General features: G+C 39.5%; 1 protein-coding gene across 2 annotated transcripts in view; it reads left to right on the forward strand.

Moving 5' to 3' along the window:
- Positions 1-23,416, forward strand: part of LOC110679302 — a 169,237-nt gene extending 145,821 nt beyond the window's left edge. For both annotated transcript variants that reach the window (XM_021853619.1, XM_021853618.1), the window contains exons 4-5: positions 14,173-14,294; positions 19,538-23,416. In XM_021853619.1, coding sequence (XP_021709311.1) covers positions 14,173-14,294; positions 19,538-20,272 — 857 coding nt within the window. In that variant the 3' untranslated portion in view covers positions 20,273-23,416. The remainder of the gene's footprint in view (positions 1-14,172; positions 14,295-19,537) is intronic.
- The last annotated feature ends 818 nt before the right edge of the window (positions 23,417-24,234 follow it).

Consider the following 24,234-nt stretch of genomic DNA (forward strand, 5'->3'; position numbering starts at 1 on the left):
TCTCGATTTAATTGAATTTAATTTTTATAAAGACCGACTCAGTGGGATTACGAGAGAGAGGGGACCTTCGTGGCCCAGTGTGTAAGCTAATCGGAGATGTGTGTACGATTTTTACGACAACTACGTGAAACGTTCATAAATATGCCGTGCTCGCATGCCCGAGAAGAGAGACATCATGCTGGAAACGGCGGGATTTCTGGTTAATTATGTGAAACTCAAACCCGAGCCATACGAGCTTTCCAAAGCTGATGCAACGAGGGCAAATACGTGGGCAGACTCTGCATTGGGACAAATTCTGAAAAACATCCACTTACTCATGCAGTGATTGGTGAACCGTACTAGTTTACAGTCTCGTCGAGTTCGGTAAGCATTTGGAATGACAAATTGTGTCCTGAAATTGTTTTCCATACAACGCTAGTAACAGACAATCACTCATACCTGTCAGATCTAACCATCTTTATTGCACTTTTTTAAATCAATTTATTTTTGGCTAACTTCTTCTTCTTCTTCTTGGCATTACGTCCTCGATGGAATAAAGCATTTTACTCTGCTTAATGTTCAGTTCAGAGAGCACTTCCACAGTTATTAACTGGGAGTTTTCTTTGCCAAAGTTGCCATTTTTGCATTCGTAGATCGATGATACTTTATGACTTCCCTGGGAGTCAAGGAAAATTCCATTACTAAAAGATCCTGGACCGACCGGGAATCAAACCCACACGCCTCCAAAAGAGATCAATAAGGACGTAAGCGTACATTAAGGAATATACTTTCGGGGATAATCAAATTCAGTTTACATACGACGGACAGTTTCAAAGGGCTATAATGCTTAGTATATTTCTAATGTAACCTTCTACATACTAAGATTCTAATGTGAACGGATTTTCGATGGCTGACATTTAGCAATGTTCCTTGATTTTCTGACAGATTTCCTAGTCCTTGTTGAACCCTAGATGCAGATGTGATTGAATTCTGCTTCCTGGTCAGGTCCTTGGTGAATTTTCGTGGGTCGTATGCCAGTAAAATTTGAACTTGGCTGGAAAACCGATGCGTTTCAATATCCAGCACTTATCGACGGGACCTGACGAAATTGGATATCCACTTCTTCATTACGTTCCGCCCATCGACAAAAAGATCTTGCTGAAAAATTAGAATCAAATTTGGATAGACGGAACCTTTCCTGCTCCATGGCGTCACAGTCTAGTCATCTCTGTTCCCAAAAAGGATTCAATTCGTACTGAACCGAGTGGATATCGACCCATTCCCCTGACAAATTGTGGCAGTAAATTAATGGAGCGTATGGTCACCAAAGACTAACTCAATTCATTCGAGATAACGACCTCCACCGGCATTATGCATTTCGTCAAGGTTGTGGTATAAGGACTTACTTCGCTACTCTGGGTCAAGTTTTAGACGACGCCCTCGAATCATCTCCACGTGTACCTGGCGACGCTGGATCTTTCAAAGGCGTACAATCGCACTTAGACCCCGGGGATGCTGAGAACACTGGTCAGCTGGGGTATTGGCGTTTACATTTACGGGTAACACATTTACCTTCATCCGAAACTTTCTCGGATTTTCCCAAAGGAAATTGGAATCCATGCTGGAAGTAACTCTTTTCCTCATCGCAATGAACGGAGTCAAAAGATGTCTTCATTTTCGTATTTGCGGATGATAGCAGAACATAAACCCACCTAGGTCCGTGGGAAACTTCAAAGCGCAATCGAGGATGTGCATGCCTAGGCAGTATCAAATGGTTTTGAACTATCATCATTCAAGAATCAGTTGTGTCATATGTGTTCAGGAAACTATCTCGCTATAAAGCATCCTCATAACATCGACGGAGTAAATATTCCTTACGAAGCTACGATCCGCGTACTTGCAATATATTGAAACCGGCATCTGAATTTAAGTTTTACTGCAACCTGATTAAAAAGCAATGCAAAAGTAGGCTCAACCTGTTACGAATCATGACCAGGAAACACACTACAACGAACCGAGATATGGGATTGCGTGTCCCATAAGCAATCGTTTGCAGTAGATTACTCTACAGCCCCGAACTACTATGTAGAAGCTCTGACAGCGTAATCAACGAACTATCATTAGTCTTCAACCGTTGCATCCGAAGCGTCCTTAGGCTCCTTCCTTGTATACCATCGGTATTCACGTATGCCGTGGCCGACATGCTCCCTTCGATACATTTACGCAATAACTGTGTGCTCTAAAGCAGTTAGTTTTCAGAAAAGATTACCGGGGATGACGTGAAAGTGTTCCTCATCAAAGAGGCAAACAAACTCCTTCAGCAGGTTGCCAACCAAATCTTTCCTCCGGTACCCACAGTCCACTAAGTCGAAGACAAAGTGTGGGATTTTTCTCCACCTAGAATCTTATGGTCACTGAACAGACCAACTGAAGAAAACTTGAATCCCCATACAGTCGTACCGCGCTTTAACGAACTCATAAAAACTAAACTGAATGGCAACGAGCTCATCTACACGGATGGCTCTGAAACTTCTAGTGAAGTTGGGTTTGGCGTTTCCGGCGTCAATATCAGCATATACTCAGCGAAGTCAAAGAAAAAAATTTAATTATGAAAGAATTCTGTTCTTTCAGAATAGTGTTGTGGCACAAAGAGGCGAGAGCAGACGAATCAAGAACTCACTTCAGAAAAAAAAAACAATCAGTATAAGGATGATTGTTTGTTGGATATATAGGGGAAGTGGTGGTAAAATGAACAGGGGTTGCAAAATGAACACCGTGCCTTTTACCGAGAAAAATTAAATTTCAATGATTTTTTATCACGCACGGACGATTTAGAGCATAAATCCGAGTGTTCGGATTGATACGGAGGTCAATTGAAGTGAAAATATCAACGAAAACTAAGATTTTAGAAAACCACGTTTGAAAATTGGAGCGGACGTAACTATTGGCGCGGAGGTCTTGAGGTTTTTCAGTGATGTGAATATCGTTGTGATGTGATGTCAAATCTGAAAGTTTTACATTTTTTTTTTAGAATGGGTTACAATTATTTATAGATATATTTTCGGGAATGCAGCGAAAATTGTTAAAAATATTAGTTTTGCTCACGTTTTTTGCATGATGTTCATTTTACCACCAACAGCTGTTCATTTTACCCACATAGTGCAGGTAAAATTAACATTTCAATTGTTTTTTGCTAGCGATAAAAATATGTTAAAATTTAGCTATTTTGGTCTGGATTCATGTTCCTGCTTTAGCTAACATCCCTGTTTTTGATCTTGTGCGATAAAACCATACATATTCCTCATTTTTCTATCAGAAACAAGATGATATCCTTAAGGTGTTAATTTTACCACCCCTTCCCCTACATCAACAGGCATAATATTGCCCCAAAAAGGTTGGAAATTAAAAAAAAACAGGATAAATCAGGCATCTTCGTCAGCGTACACAACAGAAAATTTTCGTCGAAGGACATTGCGGGACAGATGGAAGTCAAATTCACAAGCCACATGCGTGTTTAACCAAGCTGCAATCCACTAAGAGCGTTGTCCGATCCATAATTAGTATGGCGTTGAGGAAATCTTAACATTCCATTGTTTCACAGGAGTCGAGGACGGGCATTCAGGTTAACAATCTCGAGTATTCACTTTACATTTGATCCTGCCTAGTATTACATCGGTAATTACCAAGCCTCTACCGACATTCCTACGAACTCGCAAATCGAGGTTCGAGGTTGAATAGTTGACAACGGCTTGGAAGTCGATACGGCTCTACTCAAGGCAGACTACGTAAAGCAAAGCGAAGAAAACGGCGTTGGATTGACTCTATTCGGTCTACCCCGTTGTTATACCGTAGACTGTAAACGGTAGAGCAATACTCTAGCGTAGATCTCTTGATCGAGCAATATAGCGACTTCAGGCAATACACATCCGAAAAGTTTTTGGCGATTCTGTACATAATACCGAGTGCTCTGGAAGCTTTCACGTGGTTTACAAGTTTGAGAGTCGTTCCAAGGAATTCATAATTGAAGGCTGTTTCTTTTGCATGAATGTTAGGATGGAACATTTTGCCGGGTTGATCACCATCCGATTTAACGTACACCAACTAGCCAAAGCATCAAGTCTGAAGAAATGAACAGTCGTTGCAGATCGAATTTTCAGTTAGATCTCAAGGTAATCTACATAAGATTAAACGTGAGCTTTTAACTAGCGTATTCACATCATCAAAATAGAGCAAAAATACAAGAGGTCCAAGATGACTGCCCTGTGGGATTTCGGATGACACACAAAAACTGGTTGATTGACAATCTCCTATAGTAACCACGAGTTGTTGATCGGTGAGATATGAGCGGAACCAGTTAAGGAGGTTACCGCCAATACCAAACCTGTAGAGTTTTGCAATAGCGATGGCATGGTTCATGTTGTCGAAAACAGCAGAGAGGTTGGTGTAGTTTACATCAATCTGGAGCCGCTCAGCCATGGTGTCGGTGATAAATGATGTCAAAAATAGCAGGTTGGTTGTTGTAGAACGACCTTCGGTGAACCCATGCTGGCCAACGCTTAGAAGTTGTTTGCAGTGTGACATCATCGGTTCCATCACAATTAGCTTGAGCAATACCGGAACAGCGCTAAGTGAGGTGATGCCACGGTAATTGTTGATATCGCGTTTATTTCCCTTCTTGTAAACTGGAAGCATTTGAGAACATTACCAGTAAGTCGGAAATGTCCCGCTCAAAATAGAGAGCTGGAAAACACGACGTAATGCAGGGAGAAGCACTGCTATATGATTTTTGAGAAAGGCTGCCGGAACTCCGTCGGGTCCCGGATTAAATGTGGTCCTAAGTCGCAAAGCGGCTTGAGATATCGTATCATCGGTCATTTTCACAATACCGAGCGTCTGACTCGATAGCGAAACATTCTTTGCAGCAAGCGAGATTTGATCATCAGAACACCCGTTGCTAAAGGCGACTCAAAACTACTGTAGAAAAATGTTCTATTTCCCGCTGCATTTCCAGCCTTCAATGATACTAATGATTTAGAAAATTCATGTACCCAACATAGACTACTTGATGAGATTCACTATTTTGAACTACTGTATTAGAAGAGCCACGTGATTTTTGCAAAAACTCAAGCCTACTACTATTACCATTCCCAGCACTGGACGTAATTCCAGAACAACTTCGGATGCGTTTTGATTTTGCGTTAGATCAGAGGACTGACCCGACTGTCATCCTGCATACATTTTCTGCTCTGCCTCACATCGTTTTTGGTACTTTGCGTTTTGGTACCCACTTTCTGGTCGGTTTGCCCTAACTTGCTCCTGATTGTCGAGTATACGGCTCATGTGCTGCTAGTGCTAGTTTCTGGCAATTAAATATATTACGTTGAATCGTCGTAAACTACGCTAACGCTATTAAATATATTACGTTGAATCGTCGTATTTAATAACGCTCTTCCTCGTTTCAACATTTTGTTGAATGTTTTATGCATCAGTTAGGTATCATTGATGTCTCCTATCCAAAAAATCATATGTTTTGCCTGTCCCAAAAGAATCAAAACAAATACACTGGACGCCATGTTGAATCAATGATGGGTAGCTAATTATTGGCTCATTTCACCCCCCTGCGTTAGATTCCTCTCTGGTAGATAAATTGACTAAGGCGCTTGTACTCCTGCGCCTCACGCAGTGTTGTTTTAGTGGAAGCGTGCGTAGTACAAATTTCTTGAAAGCGTATTTTTTTGGCAATTTTTAATGACCGCAGTTCTCTTGACATCCATGGAATACGAGAACTTTCCCGGATTGTCTTCTTCATAACGTGCCTGTAGATAACATAAGCCAAGGCATGTGATAGAGTTTGTGAAGCGATATTTACATCTTCAGCGTCCAGAATAAAAAGACACGGACACCGTCTTCAGCCATTTAGCTGCACAGACTGTAACTTAACACTGGACAACGGACAAGCATGCTCCAATGGTACAGCCGTGAAACATTCCTGACGAAAAGTTTCAATGGCTGCAGCGGAAATCGAACCCACACCCCATGACACAATGCGCTCATTGCCTGACGACACTAACCGCACGGCCATGAAGCCCACAAATGCTGCACAATATGCTCCTAGTTCAACTGTGAAAGCACTTCTTCGATTCCACGTTGATCTGCTCTTCGGAAGTCGTACAATACAGCGGTTGGAGCAACGACGTAATCATGGTGCGTCTTTTTTTTCGAACATGACCAGAAGGGAAGGATGATGAAGAACGAGTTTCACTATTTAGTGAGCGATTTGAAACAAACTCGAGTTGCTGTAGCCATCGAGTCGCCTCATGGTTCCGGTATGAAACGAAGAAGCTTCATGATCGGGACAGCAGAATCCACTATGTGTTTGTTTCCAAATAATGTTCGACAGATTAAAGTCGCCCACGATCACTACTTCATCACAAAGGGCTACGTTTTCTGAAATGAATGAGACCTTGTGACAGTGCGCGTTAACGAGCTCGATCAGAAGGAAGGTAGATGATGTCATTGCAGGGTAAAACAGAAAGGAACAGAGTGATATGTGAAAATTGTACGAAACTGCCAATGACGTGCGGAAAGAAACAGCGCCGTCTTCCGTCATGTGCAATGATCGTGGAGGTAACATGCTAACAGACTACATTGTAACTATACAGCTACCGGCCGATTTTCACAAGCACACAAGTTTGCAGCTACATTAAATGGCAGACAATTAATCGTTCCATAAAAAATATAAAATTTCCATAAAAAATGCAAAATTTGCCAGTAAAGAAACAAGGGTAAAATCAACAGAAAAGTTAAAAATTTACATAAAAATATTAAAAAGTGCATAGAAAAAACAAAATTTTCCATATATAAAAAAAATTTGAGCAATAAATAGATTCAAAAATGCAGTAGAATTGACAATAATCTCACTAAAAAATATCGAATTTTACATATAAAAACCTCAAAATGTCCCTATTTTTTCACAAAAAGCAAGAAATAATTATAAATTTTCCACAAAAAAAGCCAAAATTTGCAATAAATAAATAATAATTCGCCCACAATAAATCAAAAATTTCCATTCAAAAAATCAAAAAAGGCAATAGCAATAAATGCAAATTTGCAATAAACAAACCCAACTGAGCAATTCAAAATGACAATCAATACATGAAAATGTTTTAGAAAATTCCAATATTTAAGTAAAACTTTCCATAAAAATAACGTAATTTTCCAATAATGAGTAATAATGTGTGTAATGGATTTCATAAATTTTCAGTCAATCTGAAGCATTGTTTTCACAATTGGAGCTAATTAGTCGTCGTATGTAGATGTAGTAATTGCATTTTAGAGTTCGATAATTTATAAACTTTGCCGAAATAATTAAAATTGTAGCCCCTAACGAAGGGGTGTATTAAAAAACCTTTTTTTGTGATTTTTCGAAACCTCGCCTCCCCCCCATGTATGATTTTTTGTATGAAACATTATTTTTTTCTATATTGCAAGAAATATTTTTTCAAACCCGGCCAATCTCCCCACTCTCCCCTCCCCTAAATTCTTACGTAATTAATTATCGAACTCTAAAATGCAATTGCTCGGTTGGGTTTGTTTAATGAAACTTTGCATTTACTTCTATTGCTCTTTTTGATTTTTTGAATGGAAATTTTTAATTTATTGTGGGCGAATTATTATTTATTTATTGCAAATTTTGGCTTTTTTTGTGGAAAATTTATAATTATTTCTTGCTTTTTGTAAAGAAAATAGGGACATTTTGAGGTTTTTAAATGTAAAATTCGATATTTTTTAGTGAGATTATTGTCGATTCTACTGCATTTTTGAATCTATTTATTGCTCAAAATTTTTTTATTTATGGAAAATTTTGTTTTTTCTATGTACTTCTTTATTTTTTTATGTAAATTTTTAACTTTTATGTTGATTTTACCCTTGTTACTTTACTGGCAAATTTTGCATTTTTTATGGAAATTTTATATTTTTTTATGGGACGTTAATATTTTAGCCTACATTAAATTCTATACTGGAGAACTGGCTGCTAACTGGCTACAGGGCTTACAAAATATGTAGAATTATCTTCATCAAGTTGAAACCACTAAGACTTCGATTGCTCTAGACGTTGGAGGTCAATCGGAAAGCGTTTTAGGTTTTTGAGTGTAAGGTGCTGAGAACATTACTCGATGGTAAAAAATAAATAAATTGATATCTACCGGGTAGTACGAATCATGGGTTGTAATAAGTATGTCAAGAGCTAGATAATGTCAGTCTTACAATTATATTGATAGACCAGGCAAGTCCATGTAGACTTCATGACAGGCATGAAGCAGGCTACGCACACGGTGACTGTTTGCAGTAGAGGAGGTCTTAGCATGATTGGGTACTGGCTCTAATGAAGATTGTGTGTAGTGAATTGTGCCCATCAAGTATCAAGTTAGCTGGTGGGAGAACCTTCGTGTATCTCAACAACCTTGTAAAATTCTAATGAGATCCTCGACGATTTCTTGGTAACAACCTTGGCGTAACCCTTGTAAGATCCTAAGCGATTCTTCAAAGAAATGTTCAGTTTGATCTTGAGAGATCGTGCTGAAATAAGTATTGATGCATTCTTTGCAGATTTTTGTGAATTTGTAATTAAATATTAGTTTCTAATTGAATACTTGGTTACTGAAGAGTTTCTTGTAAGATTTGCTAAGAATCTATGAAAATATCATAGATAATACAAGAATTATTCGAATACAATCAAGTCATCTCGTAGAAGTTTACCTTTCCCTCTCTGGAACAATAATTATCAAGCTAAGAATAAATGATTAAATATCAAGTTTGAAATCCAAGGATTTTAATAGACACTTATGGTACGAAATAATATGGGGTCATGCACAAATGACGTCACGCTCCAAAGGGGGGAGGGGGTTGAGCCAAGCGTGACAAGCCTTAGCCGGAGGACTCATACAAAAAGTGTGATAAAGGGGGGGAGGGGGTCGAAAAAGTTGAAATTTAGCGTGACATAATTTGTGTACCATCCCTATGGCGTTCCTTACTAAGGGTCCATACTCAGTTGGACAAGATTCATTTATCCCTGGTTGCTGGAAATAGAAGGCTGAGAGAGCCTTAAGGATTTAAATTTTGTTTTTGTCTAAATTTATGTTTAATATAGTAGCTTTCAATGAATAGTAGAGCAAATGCTCAAGATGACAAAGGAAACTTTCGATTGAGGCAACACTGAAAAATAAATTTGATTTATTTAGAAATATCCTCTCCATATTCTATCGGTACTAAGCAATTGATCCTTATGATTCATAAAAGGTTCAAATTTCCCACTATTAATTGCTCCTTTCATTTTGTATTGGAAATCAATAAAGAAGAAACCGTTCCGTTGACTAAATTCAGTTCAAATGAACCTGTTCCACAGTGTTCGGTTTATTGCTTTGCATTCCACAAATTTTAGAGATACCATAATGTTGAATTTATCATACACAGCCTCAAAAGAGGTCTCACGACTGGAGGAATGCACCCATCCAATCTTGGTATGCCTTCCCGCTCATTCTTCCCGGTGCACTATGATTATATAGACTATCGACGTTCCGTTGCAGCGGCCGGCAAAATGACGACAACGACAACGGCCCATCGGACGTCTGCTGCACCATCGATACAGGATATGCCGGTTGGGAAAACTCAGCGGGAGGAAAAACAGAGATAACAATCTTGACCACATCTCGCGCACCGCATCAAAATCCCAGAACTGCTGCACAAATCCCAGACGAGAGAGGACGGATCGTTGTCGTCGTCGTCCATCCAACCAGCATGGAGAATAAAACAGCAAAAACGTGGCCTAGCGTGCAAAACCGCATCCAGCCAGCTTACCGTTCCGCGTGAGGCAGATAAAATCAAACATCCATTAAAATTTCCAATAAATTAAACAATTAGCATCAATTTGCAGATTATCATTTGTAGCTGCTCAGGCTCATAATGCTGTTAGGCCAGATTATATGGAGAATATGTCAAACAATAGGTGAAGCCAATATAAAAAACTTCATTCCTACTTGTCATACGGATGGAGCGATGGTTGAAGAGGATTGTGTGGCTGGCATGTTGAGATAGCAATGTGGTCAATTCGTACAAATTTAATGTTTTATAGAGAATTGTACATCGTGGACAGACAAGCCCCTGCGTGTAAAACTCGAGTCAAGATCAACATTGACAGCGAACATATTTCGACATCAAAGTAAGCCTGGAGCATGAAATTTCAATTGATCATAAATTAGTAGGCATTGATTTTCAGAGAAAATATATCATCACAGAAATCGCACCTGCCACATAGTGTATGGAAGCCAAAATCGTGTCATTGGCGAAAAAAGCTCTTAGCAAGCTGTGGAAATGCCCATCGGAACACTAAGCTCTATTTCAGTTGGGAATGCCCCAACTACATCATAATACGACTTGCTGATAATGTTTCGTAAGGTTTACGACATTCAAATTTAATATGAATATCACAGTAAATCGTTAAAAGGCTCCCAAGAAGACGTTCCGCTCTCAAGGCAGCTGATGCGGCAGTCGGCGGCAACGACTTGCGACAGCTCCGTCTTTTTTCGTATCTTTGCCTTCTCCTATTCTTTCCCGGCTTCTTAATGTATTCAATCCGCAACAGCCGCATATATGGGAAGAGATTATCAATACTCAATTTAAAGCATCATTTGATTGCATATCTTTTAATGGCACGTGTCCCCGTCTGCGGCTCCTCTTGAGGCGCTTGCCATTGCCTGTTGCGTTGACTTAAGCACACGCGTACAATCTCCCGCTCGACTCTCTCAGTTATTTTAATTGGAATATAATTTACTACATTTCTCAGCAATTTCGAAACGCAGATTAAAATCAGCAATATCAATTTCAACATAATTAATTTGTATATCGAACATCATCATTAAGACAGGGATCTCGGCTTCCGCAGAGCGCGCGCACGACTGATTGCGTTACACTTCGGTCAGTACCTTCACTCACTTGCTCAATCCAATCAACTGCCGGTGCGAATGAATGACGGATCTCACCTGGCATGTCGTCCGGGCTTTGATAGGCAATGATGACAATCACTCCCGTACACTAAGCGGAAATTATATCATTTCCTGTGAGATTCACATTTTAATTATTCTCCCGCCTGGAGAATGGTTGTCCTCAGTGAACTGTCCTTTTAGGTCAACTCGTCAGCCATTTACACCTTTAAAATATATGTTTTGCTATTCATCGTAGTAAGATATTTTCATCACGCAAATGCCTACTTTTCCGCATCGTCGTATGAATTAATAACTCAACTGTAATGAGAGGCTTTCAAGATTGAAGCAGGTGTTGAACCACCTTCACCAGAATTCCAAAACTTTGTTCGCTTTCTGTATCAAATTGCCTTCAAACAATGAGCCTAGTCTTCAAGCGCAATATTGAACAGCAGGCACAAAAGTCCAACGCCCTGTCGTAGTCCCCGGCGACACTCGAACGAACTAAAGAGTTCGCCCGAGATCTTCACGCAGTTTTGCACACCGCCTATCGTTGCTCTAATCAATCTTGTGAGCTTCCCAGGGAAGCTGTTCTCGTCCATGATTTTCCATAGCTCTACATGATCAATACTGTCGTATGCCGCATAGAAATCGATGTAGAACTGGTGCGAAAAGATCTGGTCCGTTGTCGAGCGGCAGTCAATAAAATCTGCTTGATAACTTCCTATGAACTCGTTTGCTATAGATGATAGACGACGAAAGATAATCTGGAATAGCACATTGTAGGTGGCGTTTAGGATAGTGATTGCACGATAGTTTTCACATTCCAGTATGTCGCCCTTTTTGTAGATAGGGCATATAACGCCTTGCTTCCACTTCTCCGGCAGCTGTTCCCAGATTCTGACTATCAGCCGATGCAGACAAGCGGCCAACCTCTCCGGGCTCATCTTGATGAGTTCGGCTTCGAAACCATTCGGCCTTGTTGTTCTTTTGCATCTTTAACTTCTCCCATCGTGGGAACTGGTTGGTTTCTACAGTCCGCTGACGTAGCAATAACCTTCGCTGTCCTGACCGCCTATTCTCTGTGCCATTCAGTTGTTCATCATAGTGCTGCTTTCATCTTTCGATCACCTCGCATCCGCCCGTCAAGGTGCTCCCATCCTTATCCCTGCACATTTCAGTTCACGGCATGAAGCTTTTGCGGGATACGTTAAGCTTCTGATAGAACTTCCGCGTTTCTTTAGTACGGTACAGAAACTTCATCTCTTGACATTACACTTCTTTCAGGCGGCGCTTTTCGTCCAGGAATAGCATTGCAGCCTGAACTGCATTCTTCTCCTCCAAAACCTCCTGGCACTCCTCGTCCAACCAATCGTTTTTTTTTTTAATTTCGTCCCACGAATTCAGCAATGCTTTGGGCAGCGTCATTAATGGCTGCTTTGACTGTCCTCTAGCCGTCCTCAAGAGGGACTCAATCGAGCTTGCTCCCATCCGGCAACGCTGCCTTAAGATGCTGCCCATACGCATTGGCGACACCTGGTTGTTTCAGTTGCACTAGATTGTACCAAAGCGGGCGTCTGCATCACGCGCCTTTGCATATTACCCATCACTTCAAAAGCTGTTCCCAGCTCACATGTGTTCCCACAGCCCTGGTAGTGGTATAAAACGTTTGTACCATTGCTCCTGTCCAGCACACCTCTTGCAGCGCTACGATTCGGAAATCGCGAACCATCAGTACATCGGAGAGTATGCGTGTACTTCCGATGAAGTTGAGAGATTTGCAATTCCACATACCGAGTTTCCAATCGCTAGGCCACTTTCGTCGCAGTGGTGTTATTGCCGATTATTCTGTTCCGTTGTACGTTTCTGTGCTGAAGTATTTTTATGGTTGGCTTGCAGAGCCTGACACCAACCCCATAGATTTCCGGAGGACCATTCTCCCTAAATGTTCGAATGGCCACTCGGACGATGATCAGCCGCCCCTAACACGACGAACAGACGCTGTTTCGGAGACGCTCCATGTTTGCAGAAGGAAAGTCCTCTGCGAAATACGTATAAATCACACGTTCTTATAGGAGAACAAGGAGATCTAGAGAAGAGACGTTTCAAACCAAGCCATCATTGTATTGCACTGTAAAATAAAAAAAAAATATGTTACAGCTATTAACTCTACCCATTCTAATACTGCACATAATATTATTTAGAGCAAATCATGCATGGTTTTTCTTTAAAAGCAGGAACATGCTGTATTAGGTATGCTCATCGTTAAACTTTACCATTATGTTATCTTTGATGCTCCACACGTGTTGCGAAATAAGCCGTTCTAAACATTCCTTCCGACAGCAATAGTTCATCTTTTCGTTTTAGTGAAACATGTCTCGCCACTTTCTCAGCTAGAACAGTCCGGGTAATCTTTCTCCAAACAAACCTTATACCTGCGGCGCTTGTATTGTCCACAGCTCTCGAAAGGTGGGAACCCCTCGCTCACTTTGGCAGCAGCGCCTATTAGAGCTCGCACTTATCAATGCACACTGCGACCAAATTACCTCCCTGCATGTGGATGCAAACCGAGGCGAAGGCGGAAGACGCATCGCAGCAGGCTTGGCTACGCTCTTCGGGCGCGATCGCGCGGTTGTCCCCTCGAAAGGCGTGGTTTATGGCATTGGCAAACAACAATAAATAACTATAAATAACCTCAAAAGGCAACCTATTGGCGATGGGGGTTTCAACGTTTTTGTGTTTGTTTGTTTTGTTTTATGTGTGCAGCAGGTATTTCACCAAATCACCAACTCTACTACGGGCTTCAAATGTGCGCTTTTATGAAACAATCACGTGCGATTGCGTATTAGGCTTTATTACCACCAATCATCGCCCTCTGACGGGGCTTTGCGGCTTCCTTCGATCGCCGCGTTTGGAAAACCTTTTGGCATTATGGAAACATGGAAATCGTAAAATGTACAAACGACTGGTGCATAGGTTTTGCATTGAACCGACTGAACTGGGCATTTGAGCTTAATGCTACAGATTTACGAGAACTCTAGGGTGATTAGTTCTAGGATTTATTATTTTAGACAACTTAATGAGCTGGGGCAAAGAGTGTCAGTGACGAAGGAGACAGACATTCCCACTGCAACTGCAGAGCATATGATATTCTTTCGGATTGTAATTTTCAGACTTTTCATAAATTTCCTCTCTTTCTCTCTTTTTATTTCAGAAACTTATGTCATAGAGCCGTTTCTATTAAAGCAAAGCAATTTTACTATAGGAGTAGCCATACGTCGCAACGAAACCAATATGTACTTATGTTTCGACAAAAACTGGAAAATCAGAGGCATGGTAAGTGAATATGTTTGTGGGTTTGTTCAAAAAAAATAAATCGTCTTGAGGAGTTCTTAAATGAGGTTTGATTTTAGTGGGTAATTTGTATAAACATCAAAGGATTGTAAATATTTCACCTGATCTGAGTAAATGTACTTAAAATAAACCATTCTGTTAGTTTATTGCCACTTGGAGATTTGTGACGGCCATGTTTTTTACACAAGTTACTGATTCTAACTTGAACATCTGTCTGCGCTGGCCCCATAGTGCTAAAAATACGTTACAGTCGCCTTTTCGCCTGCGCTGCGTGTCATCTGTAGTAGATTGCAAAAAAGTTTGGATATTTTTTCTTCATACTTGCAAAAACGGAAGATTTCTCTGTTACCCGGCCGGTCGGAGGGACCTGGATCTTAGGGTCGGCTTAAGCTCGTCAAGGGTTCAAGTAACACGCACTTAATTTCTTTTATTTTTTTATTTAACTTACTGAGTGTGGTGTGGGTGTAAAGTGTGGTGTATCGATGCGGCCGGCCGGAAGTAGGGCATGTGGGGGTTGATCGGCACATTCTATGCTGAACTAGAAGTCTACGGGGCACATTGGTCCAGATTTTCAAATAACTGGCAAAAACCCCATTTCTAAACTTAGTTTCTAGTTGAAAAACATAGTCAAACAATCATCTACTATGTCAGATAATTGAGAATACGTACGAGAAGTTAAAAATAAACATGTTTTTCTACATGTTCAGACATTATATAGCTGCACATGTCCAAAAACCTAATTTTTTGCTCTAAAACTCAACTAATCAATTTTCACCAAAACCCGTGCAAATTTTGGTTTCAGCATATTTTTTCTCGTCAATAATTTATTCTCATATAGATTCAACATCTTCAGATGCAAATTTATATTCAAGTGCCGTTAACCTTATTTAATTATTACTTATTGTCGTAGGTACTTCAAATATTTGAAGAAGAGCTTCTTTATACCGTACAAATCGCTCCCCGCCACTCCCCGTGGAGATATCTTGCTCAAACGCGCGTTCAAGACTAAGAAATCGATGCCTAAACGATAGTTGTTCGAAAAAGTTGAGATCCAAAAACATATGAAAAACAGCATTTTTGTTAGAATTTCGCCCTATGACAACCTAAAAATTGTGACTACACCCAAAATAAAGTCTCCCAACCCTAAATCAAGAATAAATTTTGGTATAGAACCGTGGTACTCAACATGTCGCAAGGGGACGGACCTGGTGTAGTAGTTAGAACACACGCCTCTCACGCCGAGGACCTGGGATCGAATCCCATCCCCAAGATAGTCATTGACAAACAAGTTAGAGTGACGACTTCCTTCGGAAGGGAAGTAAAGCCGTTGGTCCCGAGATGAACTAGCCCAGGGCTAAAAATCTCGTTAATAAAGATAGAAAAAAAAACATGTCGCAAGCCGTATTAATGACTGTAGCCCGTAATTTTGTACAACACATAAACAAAGTTCCTATCAATTCAATTTGAATCGATTTTATTTGTATGTAAGAAGTTAATCTTATGTCAACTACATAAATTCAACGGAAATTCACTGGATCCCGCTATAAAACTCAAAGAGCCCGATAAAAATCTTCAGGTGTTTGTAAGGAGTCCACAAAAGCCCACTAGAGCTCTAAAGTAACTTACAAGGATCTTGTCAATAAGTTCTCAAGATTTTGCTTTGGATTAAAATGAGAATTGACATCTGCCCAAAAGCTCTCGAGGAATTTTGAGGATATCACTTGGAGTTTTTAAAATCCGCTGCAATATATTGCTGAAAGTTCTCAAGTCTCCGATGGAAATTCTTAAAGTCTTACAGCACTTGCCAGACTACCGCTAACAATTTCTGAATTCAGCTGGACACTTATTCAGAATTCTCAAGATTCTGCCAGAAACACTCAACATACAATGAGAAATCTACAGTATTCCTCTAGAAATTTACAGGACGCCTTTGAAATCTTAGGAGTTGACCAGGAATCGCCAAATTTCGCGCAGCATAACCAATAATTAATTGTACACTCTCAGGATCTCGCAAAAATCCATAATACCCTATAGGAATACCCTGGGAGGGAGGCACCGATACTACACACGAAATATAGAACAATGTTTGTTTGAACTGCAAGATAAGTCCAGCTTGCCAACAACAATCAAGGCAGGCTTGGGGAAAATCGCTAGTTTTCTTTTGTTGTGTACTTTCGATCTTTCCTGACAAACATGGAAAAAGGGCCACAGTTTTCTATGCACCAAATATTAATTTTCATTGGAAAAAGTAAAACCATGCGTTTTTCAATACTTTATATTCAATCAGATGAAAGGTGCTCACGTGACATTACATGCATTATGTGCATGAATTGATTTTCATTCAATTTTTGTCACTTTTGATGAAATGCGAAAATGTGTTTTAATCAGTTACGCGCTTTTTCCATGTTAGTCCAATGTTTGAGTTCTGGGCTCACAGTGACAGTTCGTGACAGCGGAATCCCGGCTCACTATGACGTACAGAAATATTGTATTGGTTTCTCCCTCCCAGGGAATACCCAGCTTCCGCGCAGTATCCTCAATAATCAGCTGAAAACTCACAAAAGCCCAGTATAATAATATACGATACCGTGCAGAGGCACCTGAATCCAGTTAGAAAACTCCTATACCCAGATCACCAGGATTTCGTAAATAACATTTTGATTATATTATGTGGCCAACAATCATCTTCATCGCAATGATTGATCTGAATATTTAATGATCTTATTGAGAACAAAGTGTAGTTCAAACTTTGCTCGCATTTAACATGGTGGCGTTATAAACCGGTCGCATAGAATTAGCTGGTTGGTCATCCAGTTCTTTAGCTATTGTCAAAGTTATTGATTATATATTGAAACTTTTAAAACTTATGTGAATGACATGAAACAACTTAACATTTCTCATAAAGTTACATACGCAATGCATGTAATTCCACAATAATAAGAATAGCGAGACTAAATTTATGATTGAAACTCTGTGTGAGTCATAGACTGCTTTGTGCTTTGTTCAAACGAGCTGTTCCTAACTTTAGGAAAAAATGTTTTATTAAAGTTAAAACTTACCGGCAGACTCTAGTGAGCTGGGCAAACAGCGTAAATGCTCGAGAAAAGATGTTGGAACTCTTGTTGAGGTACTTATGAAGATTAATGGCTTTATGAAGCGTTGTGAACACATGAACATCTCGAATGCGCAGTACAATTTGGGGAAATTTCTACGAAGATTGAGCTCTAGAATGCAGTAAGCGTTAACTTCACGACTCGCTACAAATGACTAAAACAAAAGACACTATGATATTTACAAAAAAAAGTTGGTCGTATTCATATATGTTGATAAAAACGGATCCATTTTGTTGCATAAATCGGGGAGTGCCAAATATGGGGCATACCAAAATCGGAATCCCACTGTATTCAAAAAGCTCCAATACCTTTTACAAAACTTGAATAAATGAATGAATGAATAAAATAGTACTTATGAGAAGATGTAAAACTAACATTACGTTGCTAAAGTGGTAGATTTGACAAGCTTCGGCCAAAGTTACACAACAAATTGCTTACCTTTTAGTATTAGCATTATGCAATTCGCACAAATTCGTTGGTTGTACAGTACTAAACCGTTGTATGAGGGTTGCCTCCTCCCCGTCCGTTACCAAAGTCAAAGATTTAGGACTTACCTTGACTCTTAGACAAGATTGACGCATCATCCAACAGTTGAGAGCTGTCATGGCCACGTCCTTACGAATGCTGAGGAATGGGAAGGAATGATAAATTGAACACCTATACTTAAGAAAGGTGCAGAGAACTCTACGACCTCTCATAGGTGTTGCGCCATGGGATACGTTTGGCAGACGTTCTGACTACAACAAATTGCTTAGCCTTTTGCTCCATATTCAACTAATATTTATGTCTTACCTGTCAAAAATAATAAATTCTTTAGTATGTCGATTAGAATGGTTCAAATTATAAAAAAAAAAATCAATCTGCCATATATAAACGAAATTTTCGATGGCGTTATAAAAATGTCAGGTTTTAACATATCCTAATTCCACGTTAAAATTTGAGCCAGAATCTGAAGTTTCAAAATTTTCCGTACCCTGGAATCGTTTTTAAAACACAGCAAGCATACGGTGCTAGCAAAGCACACTTTGATATCTTTATATGCCTGTATGGAAATTCATTCTTATCTAGTTAACAGCAAATCATCATTGAAATGAAACTTTTTGAATCGGTAGAAATGGTAGAAATATTGCTGTTTGCATTTGAGATGCAAATTTTGACTAAACGTCCTTCAAATGCGGTAACACAAAACAATCAAAGGACACCTAGCAACGATTATATAAATCACCGCCACCCTAGCAAGAAAAATCAATCCTTGGCATCGCATTGCTTATGAAAAATCTTACCGCATTTGGTGTTCCCGCATTTGATATTTGCATTTCAAACGCACACAGCAATATACACCTCTATTCTGGATTGCATTCGAATGCTTTTACGATCGAAAACCGTTTTGCATTCCTGTTTACGCCAGCAAAATCGAGTGGGCCAAAATCGAATATATTCGAACGAATATATTCGATCGAAGGTTCTATCCGCCGTAAACAAGTATGATGATGATAAGCATAACTATTTTCACGTTTTTGGAAGGTAACCCTACCCTTTTGACGGTAGTTTGAAAGAACATGTAACTGTTTTTTTTTCGATTTGATAAGCACAAATAATTTAGTTAAATAAACTACTTTAAAGTTTATAAGATTTCGCTGCCATCAAGCACGAATGCCTCTAATGACGCAAAACATGACTTCCCCTTTGTCTCCATGGCAGCCGATTCCACTGAAAGACAAAAAGGATCACTATTTTTCTAGAAATTAGGTCATAAATCTGATGTCACTCTAGACCAGGCCCGACGACTCTCGCTTCGGTATTAATCTTTTGTGATAGATAACGTGTCACTTGGGCTAGGAGCGTAATTAGTAGCAGCCCTCGTAGAAAGACAGACAAAACCAAATTGAAACAAAAAAAGGACATTCTTTCCTGTCCCATCAAGGCCTTTGCAGGTAAAAATGACACAATGTTGCGAATTGCATTCAACTGGATGTGTGCGAGGACCAACCAAGTTGTAAAAATGAGTGTGAAAACGTTTCACGCTGTGTAGGCGAGATGATTTCATATGAAGAATAAGGTACAATGCATTGAATTATATGCGATTTCTTTGTTTTTTCCTTCTCTTTCCAGAAAATCAAAAACAATACAATTGCAAATCGTCCACGTTGCCACTTCTCCGAATCCCTCAAGCGAGGATACTTTCGTTACCAATCGGTTATCAGTCAGACAAAGTACCTCGGTTTTGTCGGCAGCGGTAAGCCAATCAACTACAAGCAGAAGCGTCACATAGACGAAAAGTGCTACAATTTCCAACGTTCCAACGCGTCCGACTTTTTCGAAAGCAACAGCAGTAGCAGCAACAATACTAGCAAAGGCACCGGTTCGGCGAAAGCTGCTCCCCATCCGCACCGGCACAAACACGGCATGGGTGACCAGAAACGGGCACGTGGTGGCAAATTCAACTCACATCGATCACAGAATCTCGCCGATCAGGGAGCTTCACCTTCGCAGCTACCTCCTTCTTCAACAACGGGCCAAAACGGGCGCCAATTGCGACCGTTCCTGCTTGCATCGGTGCCATCCCACAGGGCAGCCGCCTCCACGCCATCTATGAGCAACGATGTGCACACTACAACCCAAAAACCAACCAAAGTCGCAAGCACAAAGAAGCAAGTGAAGCCATCGAAGCGACACGGGAAAACTAACAAACAGAAGCTTATCTTGAATGGGAGTAGCAATACTAGCAGTAGCGGCGGCAGCAGTAGCAACAATAGCAGCAACAGACACCCTCATCGTCATCATCACGATAATAGGAATAGCAAGCTGGGCTACGGAAGGACAACGCCTACTGCGTCCAGTTTTTAACGACTGCTACAAAACGACTTTGTGCAAAAAATACCCCCCTCACTCTCTCTCTCTATCGTGAAACCGGAAGCCACGGGATGTGCACGGCCAACTAGATCGCTCGCAGCATCGACCCTGCACATTCCAGGCTCCGGGTCACCTTTATCTCTCTCTGTCATCTCAATTAGCCGTGTGTGTCCGTGACAGATTGCTTGAGATGGATTACTTTTGTATTAGAATGTTACAAAACCGGGAAAGCTTTATTAGAATTAAATTGAAACTAAGCATCAATGCATCCTAGAGGTTTATTAAACAATTATATATCAAATGCAATTGCCAAACATTTTTCTTTAATGTTGCCGCTAATTGTCTCAAAAGTATTAATTGTGAAATGACTGACAACATACACACAAACACATACAAGCAGAACGCAGTTAGGAGCCGCTAATAGCGCAAACATAACAATGGCAGCAATGTGTTCGTGTTCGCAAAGCGCACATTGCAGAGAATCGCGAAACCGCATTTAGGAACCGTAGATCACATGAACATGGATTAGGAATCGCTGAGCTTTTAGATGCCTTAATCAGTGTATATTTGTACAACATTGTAGAAACATTTAGCAAAACAAATACATCATAGGAATCCAAAGCCAAAACGTTGAGTAACAGACGATACTTTTGATGCAATCCCCATTGTTTCTTGCCCAACAAAAGTCCCAAGCATCAAACGGATGTTTGCGATTCTGTAATGTTATTTTTTAAGTTGTCCTTTTTATGTTTCATGATGAGCAATTCGAAGAACCCTGACTGCAAATTGCAATAAACGCCAAGGGCGTAGCCAGGATTTCCACCAAGGAGGCAGAACCTGTAGGGTTCTAAGTCCCTATTTCATTTTCTGAACGAAAACATGTTTTGTATTGGTTCATCCAATAACATTTCCTTTCGTTTTTTTTTTTTGAGTTCGTACCGCATTCAAAGACTTAAACTCAAATATGTTTTCCGTCTACCTTTTGAAATATCAGAAAAGAAGTGGCAAAAATTTAACCTTCTGAAAAAAAAGTCAAAACGGTTTTCAAGAAGGATTCGATGAAATATTACGTAAAACCTCTGTACCTTTTCCGCTACGCCCTATTTTGTTAATTCGATTTTTTTGGATGTTCAAAATCCCTGACACCGGCCTTAATTATCCAAAAAATATTATTTCGGCAACATTTTAGACTACGGATCCACGACTTGATTACGTTTTATTATTAACATTTTGGAATTATCTCCGACAGCTTCATTTGCGAATAGCTTGAGGTATAAGAACGACCACTTTTAAGTATTTTAAAATTCGTTAAAACATGTTTGACTACGTTGCATTTTGGAGAAATTGTATGCAGATAGGTGTCGAAATGTTCATCGGCATTTGAAAACTTTTAAGCGCAAAATGTTTACAAACTTTGTTTTCGGGTCTTTGATTGTAAATATTCTATTGATTGGCGTTAACAAAATGAGTTCTAGTTTAACCAATCATCATCGTGCCATTTACCAACAGTTATTGAGGCTTGATTTTTGAATTTTCCAAAATCGATTTCATTCCATCAATTTACTCTCAAACGAGGTTGCGCAAAATTTAGTACGATTCATACAAAATAAGGCTGAAAACCCATATTTTGTGCGAATCATGCATAATTTAACGCAATTGCGTTTTGAAGAGTTCTTGAAAAAGCCAGCAAAAAACTAACGATAACTTCAACAATAATCCTTGTTAATGAAAACTTGCACAAAAAAATGTGACTTAATAATGAACGTTAGTATGTGTATTTATGCGAACATGTTTAGAGCGCAAACCAACAAAAACGCTATTTACAATTATCATAACACACAAAAATCGTAAACTCAATAGACTCAAGTTTCATAAAATACAAAAACAAAAATTAATACGCAAATCCACTGCATAAAGTCGAACCGCAAAAATACTGAGCATACCCAAATCTCAAATAAAATATGAATCTCGCTAAAAGCTCCAGTGAAACGCCGTAATCCTGGAAAACATAATTTATTAACGCCCCCATATAAAATTATAGCCACCGTAAACATTTGGAACCGTATAGCTACTTGATTGTCAGGAAAAGAAGTCTAGTGAACCAATAAGTATATCCTATCCTAAATGAAACGCAAAATTTGTATGTTCTGAAGCATGTGTTGTTCTATCCCGTATTGAAAGTCGACGCAACTGTAAAAGTATTAAAAATTAGTTTTAAAACTACCCGATCGGCCAACCCGTTTCACCGTAAATCACGGTCCCAATCACGAAGCACAAAGTTAGGAATATAACCGACAATAGTGAATGTTGTTTACGTTAAACATTAAACTGCCAAAAGTATAGAAAAAGAAACCCCTCAAAAAACACAATACTCTCCGTTAGGATATACCCATTTTTAGTAAATGTTTGGCAAGCGTGTGAACGAAGATTAGGAGAAGCAAAACGTTTTGCGTACTTCACAAATTGCGTTACTAAGAGTATCTCCAGCAGAGCGCTGCTGGAGATGCTCTAAGATTTCTGTGAGTCACCCTCAATCGTTTTGCATCTTCTACATCTTTGACACCATCCGCAGAATGAAACCACCGTTATAACCACAATCGTTAAACGTTTTCTTCATCATGTGTGTTTTCGTGAACGATTCAAACTTCATTAAACTATTCTAACTATTCAGTCAATCTATGCCAGCAAAAATTGCAGTATATTTTTGTTTCAACACATTCCGCTAGACGTAACGAAATAAGTCATTTGTTTAAGATTTGTACAGTTATTCAGTTAAGCGCCACTATCTGAAGCACTTCGGAAACGCTGCATCGTTGTAAAAATTTGTAATCGCCGGATCGAACGGAAATCAAACTAATCCTAATTTTGCCATGTATGTACAAAAAATAAATGAGCTGTATCCATTTTGTCATTAGTTGTATCATAGCAGCATGTTCTCATCATTTCTTTTCCGGAAACGGTCCAACAGCAGCAGTGGAATAGCCAGTTTTAACTTTTTCGAAATTCAGTATGTAGAGCCGTCAGTTTCTGACATTTCTCCTATACATAGGCTAATTATTCTAAGTTTCCTCGAAGCGCAACCGGGCTTTTGTTTTCCGTGTATTTTCCACCGGCTTTGTTTATACGTGCGAAAGATGGCAATAGAGACAAGCACTGTGTTGTGAGGAAACGAGCTCTTATAGAATTTGCATTGTTATAAATGTATATCATTATATGAAGCATTCGGTTAAGAACAAAATCTTCGGTTTCTTTTGATAATTAATAAATAAATACGGTTGATATCGATTTTAGCGAGTAAGTTCTTGGTAAGTACGGAAGGTAGTATTTGAACAAAATGACAAAACATTATATTTTTTTTAATAAAATGTATCAAAATAAACTGATTAAAGGTTTAATTTTAATTTATGAGTACACTTGAAAATAACAAGATTATTTAACAATAAATTATAATATGAACGACAATAACTCAAAAAAAAAATCAATTGCTATTCATTATTTATCCGAATGTCATAGAAACAGATCTCGACCATATCTTCCATTGTTTTACCGTAAACCAAGGTAGCATTTTTCGGAATGACCCTTGTGGTAGAAAGATCGAATCAACATTTTTCGTTGACATATTTCCTATGCATGAATTGTGATTCACTCGTACACAAATTATGTCACGCTCCAAGGAGGGGGGGAGAGAGTCCGGCATAGCGCGACAAGCCTTACAAAATTTTTAGAGGACTCATACAAAAAGCGTGACAAGGGAGGGGGGAGGTGGTCGAAGATGTCGAAATTTGGCGTGACATAATTTGTGTACCATCCCTTTCTTATATACAAGAACTTAAGTTTTTGCCAAAATTTGTTTTTTATTCTAACATAAATTGCTCAACTTTCCGAAACAATGATTCCTATAGGCCGATGCACGAGTTCACTAATTTGACGTTTGAGCGGTGCCGAATTCACTGGTT

The sequence above is a fragment of the Aedes aegypti genome, chromosome 3 (genome assembly GCF_002204515.2).
Source record: "Aedes aegypti strain LVP_AGWG chromosome 3, AaegL5.0 Primary Assembly, whole genome shotgun sequence".
Taxonomy (NCBI): Eukaryota; Metazoa; Arthropoda; class Insecta; order Diptera; family Culicidae; genus Aedes; species Aedes aegypti.